This window comes from Haliotis rubra, unplaced genomic scaffold, assembly GCF_003918875.1.
Source record: "Haliotis rubra isolate DU_JTF1 unplaced genomic scaffold, ASM391887v1 Scf1972, whole genome shotgun sequence".
NCBI classification, from domain to species: Eukaryota; Metazoa; Mollusca; class Gastropoda; order Lepetellida; family Haliotidae; genus Haliotis; species Haliotis rubra.
The window spans coordinates 65,605-81,070 of NW_025765972.1; the positions used below are offsets into that span (position 1 = coordinate 65,605).

At 41.0% G+C, this 15,466-nt stretch overlaps 1 protein-coding gene across 1 annotated transcript; it reads right to left on the reverse strand.

The window, feature by feature from the left end:
* Nucleotides 1-4,405: 4,405 nt before the first annotated feature.
* On the reverse strand, nt 4,406-7,475 carry LOC124275029. Its single transcript, XM_046710509.1, has 2 exons — nt 7,445-7,475; nt 4,406-5,899 (listed from the first exon to the last, which is right to left on the reverse strand). The coding sequence occupies exon 2, from the start codon at nt 5,886-5,888 to the stop codon at nt 5,160-5,162; it is 729 nt and encodes a 242-aa protein (XP_046566465.1). The 5' UTR covers nt 5,889-5,899; nt 7,445-7,475; the 3' UTR covers nt 4,406-5,159.
* Nucleotides 7,476-15,466: the final 7,991 nt, after the last annotated feature.

Sequence of the window (15,466 nt, forward strand, 5' to 3'; positions counted from 1 at the left end):
TGTGTGTTTATTACTACTATGTGCATGGTGCATTTCAACCTAAGTGCATTTTATGACCTTGTATTTGATTATTGCTAATAAATATTCATTTGATAGAATTTTTTGATAGAATGTTCATGCTTTTAGTCGTGGTATGGACTTTCTTTATCTGGTCCAAACAAGAAAATATTTGATATCTTGAGTGAGTGAGTGACTTTGGTTTTATGCCGCTTTAAGCAATATTCTGTCAATACCACGGCGGGGGACACCAAAAGGGGATGGCCTAAAAGTCGGGCTGGGCCGGGCCAAGGCGGGCCAAATCTATTATTGGCTAATAAACCCATTAACGAAAACCATGCCTACAATTAATCAATGGAACATACACTCATGATAATAATGATCAATCGGAAGAGACAAACGCGTACCATAATAACTTTATTACGAGTAAATCGGCTAAAATCCAGGAAGACGAGAAGCCTGTGAACTGGCTGACCGAGGTTACGTCTAAAAGTGGAAGCGTTAAACGAAACGGGATTTAAAACCTATAAATACTTCAGCCAATTCCGATACACATTTCCCTTGGCCCGAAAATGTTTTTACATCTATATCCAATCACATACCACCCCATAAATTCACTATTCATCGTATTTAAAGCATGCCCACATTTAAATGAAACGATCTCTTCCCACACACTCTCAACATTATCTCGGCCACAATTTTCCGCCGGTTTGGCTCGAGCCGTCAAAAGCTTGAATTGTGTTTAATTCCATAGACTGGTAATATATCTACCTAAATATCGCTTTGTAATGCTATAAAATGCAACATGTAAAGAAAACTGCTCCGTTAAAGTGAAGCCCTTGTCTCTCATTTTTCAACATAGCCTCAATCAAAAGTGTTTAGTCTCCGTTCAGCCCGACTTCGTCCGGGCTGTCAAAAACAACCTAAACCTCACACATGTAACTTGAAATGTGTTTATATCCATAGATTAGTGTTATATCTACCTACATATCACTTCACAGAGTCTCAAAGCGTAGTATTTGAAGCAAACACCTTGCTCAAAGTGAAACCCTATTTTCTATACATTCTCAACAAGGACACAGTATCACAAGCTTTCGGTCCGGCTTGGCCCGGGCGCTCAGACGCACCTTATACCTCACACATGTATCTTGAAATGTGTTTATATCAATAGATTAGTGTTATATCTACCTAAAATATCACTTTGTAATGTTATCAAATGCTACATGTAAAGATAACTGGTCCATTCTCAACATAGCCTCAATCAAAAGTGTTTAGTCTCTGTTCAGTCCGACTTGGCCCGTGCTGTCAAAAACACCTTAAACCTCACACATGTATCTTGAAATGTGTTTAAATCCATAGATTAGTGTTATATCTACCTACATGTCACTTCACAGAGTCTCAAAGCGTAGTATTTGAAGCAAAAATGTTGCTGAAAGTGAAGATATCTTTTCTACATATTCTCAACAAAGACACAGTATCACAAGCGTTCGGTACGCCTTGGCCCGAGCTCTCAAATACAATTTAAAGCCCACACATATATTCTGGTTTGTGTTTGAATCCACAGATTAGCATTATATCTACCTAAATATCAATGTGTGATGTTACAAAATGCCACATGTAAAGATAACTGGTTCGTTAAAGTGAACCCTTTCCTCTCTCCATTCACAACATAGCCTCAATCAAAAGTGTTTAGTCTCTGTTCAGCCCGACTTGGTCCGTGCTGTCAAAAACACCTTAAACCTCACACATGAATCCTGATTTCTGTCTATATCTCTAGAATAGAGTTATATCTACCTAAGTACGTCTTTATAGAGTCTCAAAGCGTTGTATTTGAAGCAAACACGTTGCTTCAAGTGAAGCCCTATTTTCTATACATTCTCAACAACCACACAGTATCACAGTCATGCTTTCGGTCCGACTTGGCCCGGGCTCTCAAAAACAACTTTAACCCCACACATATGTCCTTATTTGTGTTTAATTCCATAGATTAGTATTATATCTACCTAAATATCACTAAGTGATGTTACAAAATGCCACATGTAAAGATAACTGGTTCGTTAAAGTGAAGCCCTTTTCTCTCTCCATTCACAATATAGTCTCTATCAAAAGTTCAGGGGTGAGCACCTGGTCGCGGTAAGCAGCAGCTGTGAGGTTTCCACGGATGACCAGAAGTCGGGAACGATTGTTCCCACAGAAAGCACCCCACACCATGCAACTTCCGCCCCCGAATCTCGCAATTCAGACTTCAAATAAGGGGAGATAACTCTAATTGGGCTATATTGTCAGACTGTCTGCCATGTGCTGAGCATGAGCGGCCGTTATGGTCTGATATTATGACTGAGACTTCACTTCTCAAAAATTATAAGGTAACTATCTTGTTGATAATTAACATACATGTGAGAACGCTTACAAATCAAATGTATGGGTGTATTTTGATCTAGATAGTGAAAAGAAAAAAAGCATGGGGTCTGTGCTGTATCACTGAGTTATGCAGGGAGTACAACCAGTACAATATAAACTCATTTGTCATGTAAACATCCAAATACTGATTATGACCAGCCAAAACAAAAGCAGGCCACTCTTGGGACATTTGGCAACTTTGGAATAAGAAAATCAACTAAATCTTAAATCCATCTTAAATCCATCCTGTTTGGTATACAAGGGACTGCCAACTGTAAACTGTTGGACCACATTCTTTTGGCTGGAAGAAGACATACATATAATATATATTGACTGTGGAGAGTCTGTTAAGCGCAGCCTTATGATTCTTCCTAGGCCTGTTTTAGTGTACGTGAGGTGAGGTGAAATTGTGTTTAACGTCGTGCTTGAGAATATTTCGCTCATATGACGACGTGCATGCGTGTATGTGTATGTGCGGCTGCTTGTACTATCCCCGACTTAAGCTGGTTTTATAGTGCTAGCCCACTGAGATACCATGCCCCAGTGAGTGAGTGAGTGAGTTTAGTTTTACGCCGCACTCAGCAATATTCCAGCTATATGGCGGCGGTCTGTAAATAATCGAGTCTGGACCAGACAATCCAGTGATCAACAGCATGAGCATCGATCTGCACAATTGGGAACCGATGACATGTGTCAACCGAGTCAGCGAAACTGACCACCCGATCCCGTTAGTCGCCTCTTACGACAAGATAGTCGCCTTTTTTATGGCAAGCACATGGGTTGCTGAAGACCTATTCTACCCCGGATCTTCACGGGTCCCATGCCCCAGTGAAGCATGAATACCCTCAGACACATTATACTGACTCCGAGCCGACCAGTCCTTGTACCCATTAATGCCGAGCGCCAGGCAGGGACCAACAAGTACCATATTTTAACGTCTTTTTGGTATGACGCGGTCGGGGATCGAACCTGCGACCTTCTGCTCTCCGGGCGGACACTCAAACCACTACACCACGGAGGCGGTCTTTAGTGTACGTCCAAAGACCAGATTTATCCACTAGCAACAAACTTTGTTGGATATCGGTTTGTCTCGGGCAAAAAGTAACACCTGTGAAATTTCACTTTTGTTTAGTATAATAATTAATCTATACATCTTGTTACAGACATGTCCCATTGTGTGTTTATTCACCGATTCCTCTTGTTACAGTCACATGTCCCATTATGTAATGATTCACCTAAACCTTTGTTACAGGTTTGCATGTCCCATTGTGTAGTAATTGACTTACACATTTGTTACAGACATGTCCCATTGTGTAATAATTCACCTACACCTTTTGTTAAAGGCATGTCCCATTGTGTAATAATTCACCTATACCTCTTGTTACAGAGGGGCGGTGGGGTAGCCTAGTGGTTAAAGCGTTGGCTCGTCACGCCGAAGGCCCGGGTTCGATTCCCCACATGGGCACATTGTGTTAAGCCCATTTCTGGTGTCCCCCCGCCGTGATATTGCTGGAATATTGCTAAAAGCGGCGTAAAACTAAACTCAGTCAGTCAGTCAGTCTTGTTACAGACTTGTGTCCCATTGTGTAATAATTCACCCACACCTCTTATTGCAGGCATGTAACATTGTGTAGTAATTCACATACATTGCCTGTAACAATTAATCTACACACCCTGGTACAAACGTCTCTTTATCTAATGTCTGATTTTACATCAATTCACGTGCGCATTCGTTAAAGCATCTGCCAGCACCTAACGATTAGCAAAATCATTTCTGTACCAACATGTCCTATTGTGTCACTGTCCACCACGTCTCATTCACGAGCAATTCAACAATTTACCAACATAAACCAGTAGAGGATGGCCCGAAAAATTCTCTTTCGTATCAATTAGAGACAAACATTCTAATAGCACAGGTGACAATAATCTAATAATACATCAAAGTGAATCACTGAATGTTAATGACAGGTTCGTCGTGCCTTTTAAGGAAAAACCCAAGTTTCATTTTTAAAAAAAAATTTAATGAGTGAAACGATGTAAGTAGAGGAATGGGCTCTGTTACCCGAAATACACATAAATGCATCACAATCTTCTCACGAAGTTAGGGGTCATTTACTGGTTCCTGGACCCATCTAACATGTCAGCTAAACCATTTGCCCGACTGACGCAAGTGTTTGTGGAAGAATTGAAATACGCAATTCATCCAAGATAAATTGAGGTTAAAAGCACAAGGCAGTCTAGTGCATAGTGAGGAGACACCGCAAATTCGCTCTACAGGGTTGCGTCCCTTGTGTACTCTGGATGCCAATTATCCTGGGTTCGAATCCTGCTTTGTTCTAGGTTCGTCAGCATTTCCTGTCATCACTTCAGGCTTTCTTCCCAGACCATGCTAACACGCCGTGACGTAACTGTATTACTGTTCAAATCGGCGTTAAAACAAGGCACTCACGTTAAACAATTCATGTTTGGCAAATATTGTAAATATTGAATATTTGGGCGAATTGCATCTAGAAAATTGCATCAGAAATGTTTACCCTAAAGCTTAACAAGAGCGTCATGACGCGACACGTGCTCTTCTAAAACATGACTGTCTCTTTCTTTCTTGGGTCGGTTTTGTTTGTCAATGGCTTCAGAATGCAGCTTGACTGTTTGTCCTGACAGTCTCATGCCCTCGATGATTCCCGTCGTGGTTATCTTCAATGCATATTTCTTGAACTCATCCCCCGGCTCCGTCTCGTCCACAACGTCTATTTGCTTCTTTCTTATTTGCTTGTCAAAAATGGGCTGAAGGTCACCAATGGAAAAGGACGAAACCAACCCTGATCCTTCTTTCGTCTGATGAACACCGGGGCAGATCCCGACGGCATCCTCATCAGCGTCTCAACCTTGAACTTCTTACAAATTTCCTTCTCCGTGAACACGACCTGTGCAGTGCAGTAGCTGTTGGCTTCAACGTTGATATCACTTGTCGTTTCAAACGTCAACGTTTCTTCGAACGTTTGACCGGTAGTTTTGGAGATCTCCAGCCGTGTTTCCAGACCAGCTTCTGCAACTCCAATGGAAAAGTTTGCGGACCCCCCGATAGAAAATCCTGTCTGGAAGGTGACGTTTACTGAAGCTGTTCTCGCCCGTTCCATCCTGAACTTGTAGACCTGGTCCCTATTGGTGTCGTTTTGATAGTCAGTGGATAGGAGAGATGTGTTGGGAATCTGGTCGCCATGCTTGAGCTGCTTCGGTTTGGGCCTGGAATCGGACTCAGAATGGGTCTTTGATTCGGACTCAGATTTCTTGTCCATAAGCTTAGCAGGCAAGTCTTCAAATTGGTAAAAGTTCATGGGGACATCTACATCGAAATCTTTCCTTCTGAGGAAGACCTTTCTCCAGAAAGATGATTTGTTGACGAATTGATCCCATGCCCAGTCCTGTATCTTCTTTTGTACGTCGAAAATTGGGGAGACGTCTTCTACCTTCGATTCACCACCACAGACCATGGTAATCACTTCTGAAAACAGAAAGATCTCTTTAAAATATGTCGCAGAGTTGTGAAGCACAGGGCATGTTAATGACCACGCCAGCTCTTTTGGGAAACAATTTTACTATTTCAGATATAAACATCATGTATTTACATTGTAGTCTTCGTTTCGAAAATAGGTAATATTCCACCCTCTTACACGCAGACGGGATAACTCTGTATCTTGAATTCTCTTTTATATCTTAAATATTTCCCTCCTTACTATTTGAATGTTTTGTGGAAAGTGTGCATTAATATAACAGTTTAATGACTATCGTTCGTCATTCCGAGTAGGACAACATGTTATAAAGTTCTGAGACTTGTTTTTCAAACGATAGTTTTCTGTAGAAAAACAATTAAGTCAATACTTATAACATAGTATGACGCTACAATATGTTTCCTTTAACGCTTGAAGTGATGTGATGATTTGATTTGGTGTGACAACAGTATTATGCTAGTTTTATGCAATATATTAGAGGAAGTCTATAAAGAGAAATATATAAATAAAGCTTACAACAGGAAATTCCTGCCAAGTCATGTCATTTACATATTCATCGGATCGTGATCGCGTATATCGAAGTTGATTATCCCACGAATAATATCTAGAGATTATTACACGAGCAAGTGTGTCATTCGACTTATACAGAACGAGTGTGAAATTGTGCATTGTCCGAGCTCGAGTCTAAAAGGTTCTTTAATTATCCATTTATGCATGTACATTTGTGCAGTAAACTCGGTAAGCAACTATAGCGACCCTCTTCATTGACGGTACGTTCAGTTGTTTAATAACGGGGCGGTGGGGTAGCCTAATGGTTAAAGCGTTGGCTCGTCACGCTGAAGACCCGGGTTCGAATCCCCACATGGGCACAATGTGTGAAGCCCATTTCTGGTGTCCCCGCCGTGCTGTTGCTGGAATATTTCTAAAAGCGGCGTAAAACCAAACTCAGTCAGTGTGTAATAAGGTCACAGAGGATGGAATACAGAAAAAATGGTTGCTAGGCAAGAGTGTATATACACAATGTGGGTAATAACTGTCATGTGAGAAAATAGGTTTATCGTTCTAAAATGGTTTCCACTGAAGATATTTCTTGGCGACATCAAGGGGTCTTCCGTTGAAAATGAAACTGCATTATACCATAACGAGACAACCGAGCATGATCACAACACTGCCCTCTCCAGACAGGTCACTGATTCTAACATTTTACTAACTGAAAATGCTTAAAGAATGACATCGGATGGTAAACATAATCTCACTCTCATGTATATTGACATCTCCCACTCTCGTGTTTAATGACTTCAAATATATACAGATTTAAAACGATTACCGTGAATATCCGCGATAGAATTGGTCTTCAGCAACCCGCGCAAGAGGCGACATACAACCGGTATATTGCTGAGTTGTTGATTCTAACATTTTACTAACTGAAAATGCTTAAAGAATGACATCGGATGGTAAACATAATCTCACTCATGTATATTGACATCTCCCACTCTCGTATTTAATGACTTCAAATATATACAGATTTAAACGATTACCGTGAATATCCGCGATAGAATTGGTCTTCAGCAACCCGTGCAAGAGGCGACATACAACCGGTATATTGCTGAGTGTTGCGTTGAACAACAACGAAACCAACCAAACGTATTTAAACGAATAAGGTAACATATGAAAGTACAAGTGTTCGTATATCTCTTTCCTGATTTCACCACAGTGTAATTCAAAGGCTTCGACGAAAACCCGGAAAAGAATATAGCGACACTGGTCCTTTTGTATGTTATCTTGTTCGTTTCTGTCGATATTTCAAAAACGGTTTTAAAGCACATTGGCAAACCACGAAGTCTTATGTCAAAATGAGAATTAGTTTACAGTCTCAAATATATCAAATGAGTAGTAGTAATGATATATGTCAATATGACATTATTAAATGACATGATTAAATGTCAAGATTTAAAATATAATGTATCCAGTTCAATCACACAAATATTTTCATAATAGCTCCAAAATGCATATTCTATCGGAATACTTTTGTAAAACAAATAGATTAGAACCATGGGTTTATTTCCAAATAACAGCATTCAGTTGGATTCCACCGTTATATTTGTCTGCTTGTTTTGGTTGAGAAATTAATTAACACGCGTCCTTTGGTACATCTGCATCTTCAAAGATCCCGGTATTCAGTGTTCATAAATGCATCTCACATATGATGTAAAATTTGTCTAAAGGTATATCACACTTTTATTACAGACGGTAGCCCAGTCCATTGTGATGTTCAGTTACGTCAGCCGGCGAATCGTCACAAAGTAGGTTGAGACGCAGCTCGCAGCGCGTGACAGCCGGGTTGAAGCCATTGATCAGTGCACCTTTAAACCTGTACTGAATCCTTTTGAAATAGTATACATAAAAATAGGATCAGTTTCGCCTTTTGTTCGACGACGTCTCCTAGTTTCGTTTCCCTGAGTGGGTGCAACTTGAAAAGCTCTCACACAATTAAGCCAGTAAGCGTACATTGACTAAAGAACCCCACTAAAGGATCGTTTAAGCTTGAAAATATTTCAGCGTTAGGATAGATGCAATTACATTTCTAAAGATGCACATGCCGTGCATACATCGTAATAATTTGCTGACATCCATTAAGCACAATTAATATAATAACTACCCTGTGAACATACCCATGAAGGTCCGCGTGAGAACTGATCTTTCACTACCCATATTACTCTTAAGAGACGACAAACTGGACGGGGTGGTCAGGCTCGCTGACTTGGTTCATTCACATAGTATCCTTGTTACCGTGATCGATACTCTTGATGTTGATCACTGGACTGTGTGATACAGAGTCGAATTTTTACAGACCGCCGACAAATAGCGGGAATATTGCTGATAGCGGCGTTAAGCTCTTCCGTTTGGGTAGTAGTCTGGTGGTTATAGGGTTCCCGAATGAGACGGGTTCGACTCCCCAAGCCAGTTGCCTACAGCCCCCTGCCCTGTTCCTCATGCACAAAAAAACCTCTGTGATTTTGTCACTGGAATAAAGCGGCGCAAAACCATTTCGTTCAACTGTATTACAACGAGTCTATTCGATCAGTCGTCCTTATAACGAGGCGACTAGAGGATTGGGTGGTCAGGATGCTGACCTGGTTGACATGTCATCATATCCCAATTTTGTTGATCGATGCTCATGGTGTTGATCACTGGATTACCTGGTCCAGACTCGATTATTTACAGACCGCCGTCATATAGCTGGAATATTGCTAAGTGCGACATTTAACAACACAGTTCAACACACAAAACTCTACAACACACGACCCCACCCGACCATCCTTATCGCCCTGATCAAAATAAACGTGGTAAATTAACAACGTGCTTTTCTTTATTGATTGGCATTTGGCAGCTGATGTGGTGACAGGAACATTGTTATAGATAGACTTCTTCTTTAGCATCCATTGCAATAAAGAACTTGTCTATGCATAACAATTGTCCCTGGTCAACGTTTTTATTCTGTTCTGTACACGAGTACAATTCGGCGTTGACATGCATGCTTAGACATCGTTTCACCTCACTCAGACAGGAGCGCTCTCGACGCGTCAATTCACCCACCGCAAGCTATATGAGTACCCTGACGAACTGCTATGCATCGACCTGTTTTCTAAACGCTTAGCGACGACGAGTTGTAAAATACCACAAACATGTCATGGTCTGTTTCATACTTCGTGTAAATTTCTGAGGCCATTGTTAAACTTAACTGTAAGGTGTATGCAATATGACACATGAAACCTTCACGACCTAAAGTATAAAACACGATATTTCATCTACAGACACACTTGTTCTGTAAGTGGTAATACATCTATAGATTACAATGTTACCAATTTACTCAAGAATAAATTGATGTGTAATAAACCAGTCTGATTACTGTTAAACGTGAATAAATTAATACAATGTCCGCCACATTTCAACACGATCGGTTTCCAAGCTGAAGCCAACGACGCAGCGATAAGATCAAGGTTATAATGCAAATTTATGCATTGATTAGCTGATAGTGTAAAACCTCTCAAGTTGCTACATGCATAATTTACAGAAATACATTATCGTTTTCAAACTGTTACCTCTTGAGCGCTCTCCGTGGAGATCACCTGGCTTCCTTGTAGGACGCTCTCGCCTCGTAATACGGCGTTACATATGGGTCACCATGACCTTCCTGTCCCGGATCTCTAACGCTTGTTCTGATAAAGTGCTGCATATTGTGTGTCGGTTTGTAAAGCGAATAGCCAGTTTCCTGGGAAGGTTCAGCTCAAAGGTCGATATTAATGTTTCGACGAATCTCATTGACGTGGTTTCACATTAATGTATAATGGAACCTGCTAAAACAGTACTCGTCCTATTCCAGACTTTTGTCTGTTTCGCTTACCCTCGAATGTATTTATGTTTATTGCCTTGTAGTCTTGACTTCACATTCATGTATAATGGAACCTGTTAAAACAGGACTCTGCTTATTCCAGACTTTTGTCTGTTTCGCTGACATTTGTTTGTACATGTGTTTATGTTTATTGGACTATTATTTATAAACAGGACTATTCCAGATATTTGTTTTGCTCAGTTTCGAATATATTTTCGGGAGATGGGGTAGCCCAGTGGTTAAAAGCGTTCGCTTGTCACGCTGAAAACCCGGGTTCGATACCCCACATGGGTATATTGTGTGAAGCCCATTTCTGGTGTCCCCCGCCGTGATATTACTGGAATATTGCTTAAAGCGGCGTAAAACCATACCCACTCACTCGAATATATCTATGCCTTTTGTCTTGTCGTCGCGACTTCACATTCACGTACAATGGCACCTGTCAAAACAGGAACCTGCCTATTACAATCCAATTCGTTTTCTCTCCATTTTGAATATATTCATGTATATTATGTAGAGGGTAATGTCTGAGTAACTCTCCATTCCTTAAAAATAATGGAGCCGAGGCCCCGGAGGGAATTCGAGGCACATTATTTTTAAGGAATGGAGAGTTACGAGGATATTACCCTACTTAAATTACATTCGAAGTATTGGGTATATTTTTGTTATCAAAATTAAATGTCAAAATGACAAAATGAAGGTTTTATTTTGAAACTGGTACACATCGCTCCATTCCTGAAAAGTAATGGAGCGAACAGACAATGGAATGACGTCACAAATGTAATTTAACTCGCAGTCTGTTGTCTTTATGACTCCGGTTTGAATTACCTCAGGCTTATTGTCTCGTAGCTGTGACTTCACATTCACTTACAATGGAAAGTGTTAAAACAGGACACTGCCAACTCCAGATCAGTCTCTTTCGCTTCGTGTCGAATAAGCTCATGCTTATTGTCTCGTAGTTGTACTTCACATTCATGTACAATGGAAAGTGTTAAAACAGGTCACTGCCAACTCCAGATCAGTCTCTTTCGCTTCAAGTCGAATAAGCTCATGCTTATTGTCTCGTAGTTGTGACTTCACATTCATGTACAATGCAACCTGTTAAAACAGGACCCTGTCCATTTCAGATCAGTCTGTTTCGCTCCGTCTCGAATAAGCTCGTGCTCATTATCTAGTATATTAGGCTTCACATCTGCACTCCAGACTGTGAAAACAGGACCACCGACTAATCGGAATCTGTCAACCCTGGATCAAAACCACCAACCCAAGTTAATTTCTTCAGTGTATCGTGAAATGTCACTTGCGTTAAATTAATACTTATGTTTTGCACAAAATCTGTTGTAAAAGGTAGGCAGTACGAATTTAGTCTCTGGGGATAGTTTTCCTACTGACTGACTGGCTGAGTTTAGTTTTACGCCGCTTTTAGCAATATTCCAGCAATATCACGGCGGGGACACCAGAAATGGGCTTAACACATTGCCCATGTGGGGATTCGAACCCGGGCCTTCAGCGTGACGAGCCAACGCTTTTAACTATTAGGCTACCCCACCTCCCCAGTTTTCCTACTTATTTGTAAAGGAGGCAGATATCTGTCACCAATCTCTTGTGTAATTATGACTGTTGCATATAATGTGAACGGCCTTATGTAGGACTTCATGGTAGAACAGGTATACCGCAATACGCTCTTTGCAAACGATTCGTATTATAATACCTTTTATGAGAAATCGGTGTATTTGTTAAACATTTACTTGAAGTCTCAATGATTAAAGTTAAAATTTACAAAGACTTTCATTCATATGTGATGTTTCCCTTTGTGTTTTTTGACAAAATGGAATTAATTACATACTTTCATGACAGTAAATTGTATTCACTATTTGTTACGAGGGAGGAGTGCAGAGAAAGGGACAGCCAGGTGTGCGAGAAAGGATGGAGACGGCACAGCACAGGTTAATGAATCAATAACTTTGTTCGGCACTTGTGCACGTGCTTCTCTAACACCTGGCTGTCCCTTTCTCTGCACTCCTCCCTCGTAAGAAATAGTGAACTGTGTCAATATTTTGATGATTGTTTGTTAAACAACTTTTTGATTTTAGGACATAAATTCTGCAAACAAATGGCTGAGTTGGTCTGATGTTTTGATTAGGATCAGTCATTCATTGAGAGTATTATATTTTATTAGTTTTCGAGTTAGATTGCAATTCATCGGTCCGCTTTTGAGCCAAACGCACTATATACGTGTTTCCGAATCGCAATAAATTGCAAGATAATTCATATGCCAGTACACGGCCACGCCTTATGTGATTCATAGTGTCGGACAAAGGACGGACAATAGAATATCACATTCGGACCATTCCTTTAACTGGATTAACATTCCATTTCACAACCGTTCAGTTAATTCCAAACCCCGTCAATCAGGTGAGGTGAGGTGAGGTGAGGTGAAGTAAAATGGGTTTAGCGTCATAATTTAAGAATATTTCCTTTGATATGACTACGTACATGCGTGTGTATGTGTGTGGCTGCTTGCACTAACCCAGACTTAAGCTGGTATTATAGTGCTAGCTCACTGAGATACTACATGCCATGAAGCATGAATACCGAGGACTCAGACACATATACTGACTCCGAGCTCGAGCCGAGCTAGTCCCTTGTTTTAATTCCTTTAATTGCAGGAGCTGCAGGAAGGGGAACAACAAATACCATATTTTAACAAATCCTTTGGTATGACAGGGCCGGGCATCGAACCCGCGACATCCGACCGTTATTCAGGAAGCCCTGCACTGAGGGTTATTGCTTTTTAAGAATGAGAGATGAAGTTATGTCCCCGCAGTTTGACAATGTCGCAAAAATGTATTTTAAGTGGCACCAAAATTTATTTACCGAAGTTGATGTAATTTGATACATTTTCAGGATATGCTTTCTTGTTCATAACCGTCATGGGTAACTTGGAATAGAATAAGGAAGTAAGACTGGCAGCTATAAATTATTGAGGAAAATACATATGGAGGAATTTCATGGACGCTCAACCTCTTTATAATAAGGAGACACGTTTTGGAGTATACTTTTCGTCCCCTTTTCACTTCTAGGGAGAGGAGCCTGAGTGGTTAAAGCGGTTGCTCGCCTACGCCGAGAGACCCCGAGTTTTGATCTCCCACATGGGTACAATGTGTGAAGCCCATTTCTGGTGTCCTCATCAGATGTTAGAGAATATTACGCAAAGCGGCGTAAAACGAGCATCACCACCACCACTCAGGAGAGGAATGATGAGCAACAAGTACGCCGATTTTGCAACGGTCTGCTGCAAAACATCATTATGTTATATTCCGATGACACTCTCTCAGAAAAATTCAGATGTCAACATATACTTGGTTGAGTCTCATCTGGGATTCGAGCGCACACTGTCTCCAGCACACACACGCAATGCGACGTGGACGCACGCACGAACACACATGATGTTGTTATGTTCGTTATACATATCTCAATATAGTCTTGTTCAAATTTCTCAGATGTGGATTTTAAGGATGCACAAAGTACTTTTGAGCAAACCACAGATTCTAAATAGTATTTCGTGCTGCATGCGAATCTGTTGTTTGTTAAGCTCACAAATGCCAAGTGACTAGGTCCTCATTGGAGGTCAAAGGCCAATGAGTGCAAAATTCAATTTTTTTAAAGTGTTGCAGTACTCATTTCTATCCATACAGTCAACTTACACTTTACAATATGCATGCCTTCGTCTAGAGCCAGTGTACTTGTGGAAATGGCAGCCTCACGCGGGAAAGCGGTTGAAAATACAGGAAACACTAATATCTTTACATGGAACTTCTATTGTTTCACAAGAAGCCCACGTGTACGATTCTCCTGATATGACGCATCCGAACTACAGGCCAAGTGTCGAAACTGAAATATCGATGTTGTACATCACGATACTCCCCATCAAACCCAAGCTATGTGTACAATTCTCAATTTTGGAGTAGAACGGGCCTTGGATTTGTAGAGCACTTCGAAACCCCATTGATTGGTGGAGCGAACGATGCTGTCATTTGAGCAAACGACCACTTCCTGTAATCACAGGCCCGGCTAAAACCATGTTCACGAAGATAATGCATGAAACGTATTTAGCTGCGCTAAAATATCTAGCTAAATAGAATTTTGTCATGTCACATTATATCTTCAAATAACTTTAAAGATACGGATTAATCCGTTATCAAACCCACGCTTGTCATAAGGAGCGACCGGTGGGGACATAGAGGGTTAGAGGGTAGGAGTTTACGCTTTTGTGCAATATTCAAGCAATGTCACGTCAGGGACACCAGAAAATTGGTTTCAAGATTCAAACCCGGCGGGAATCGAACCCGACTTCAGCGTGACAAGCGAACGCTTTAACTCCTCGTCGCCCTTTAAGACGGTTAGGTTCGTTGTCATGATTGATTCATGCCATTTGTATCCCCGTGATGCGTAGATCAATGGTCAGGAATGTCAGTCTCTTTGATTGCTGTCCGGTCGATTCACTATTTTCATGTCACCGCGATATACCTGAACAAATGTCACGTTATGTTGCATGAACAACAAATTCACAGGTACTATCATATGAAAGCAAGCTTATGACAAATGTGTGCAACATATGCTTTATAAAGATCATCTGACTGGCGTTTCTGAAATTAAATTAGTAACGGAAGCTCAATAATACTGGCGCAACAGGATACAAGTTGGGAGCACCGACCTCGACAACCCTGACCCGTATTAGCATGTATGACTCTGGAGGCCCCCACTGGACTTTCGCCATATATATAATTGTTAGCGAAGCGCCCCGTTGTCCGCGATCGAAGCGGGTAGTGCGCGACTTGCTACACCGACCACGAGTCCTGAGCAAGACGTGTGCAGCTACAGCTTGTTCAGTTTGACCTGATCAAGAATACTAACGTATTGCGTGACTGCCAACTAAGGTTTATTATTGCATGGGTGCACCTTGTCAGCTGATTGTCAACATGTCCGAACAGCCAAGACAAGGTCGCCGCTTGACATCCCAGTGTCGAGAAATGTCCTAACTTTCTTTAAAGCAGAAGCATAGATAGTTTAATGTTTCTGATTCGGGCTTTAGGCATTATTAACATCTCTCGCCCCCATTTAATGAAGTTCACAGCAATACGTAACTGAAATCCAGCTACAACAA

Excerpts from the sequence above, each read along its gene's own strand:
- LOC124275029 (XM_046710509.1), bottom strand. The coding sequence starts at position 5,888 with ATGGTCTGTGGTGGTGAATCGAAGGTAGAAGACGTCTCCCCAATTTTC.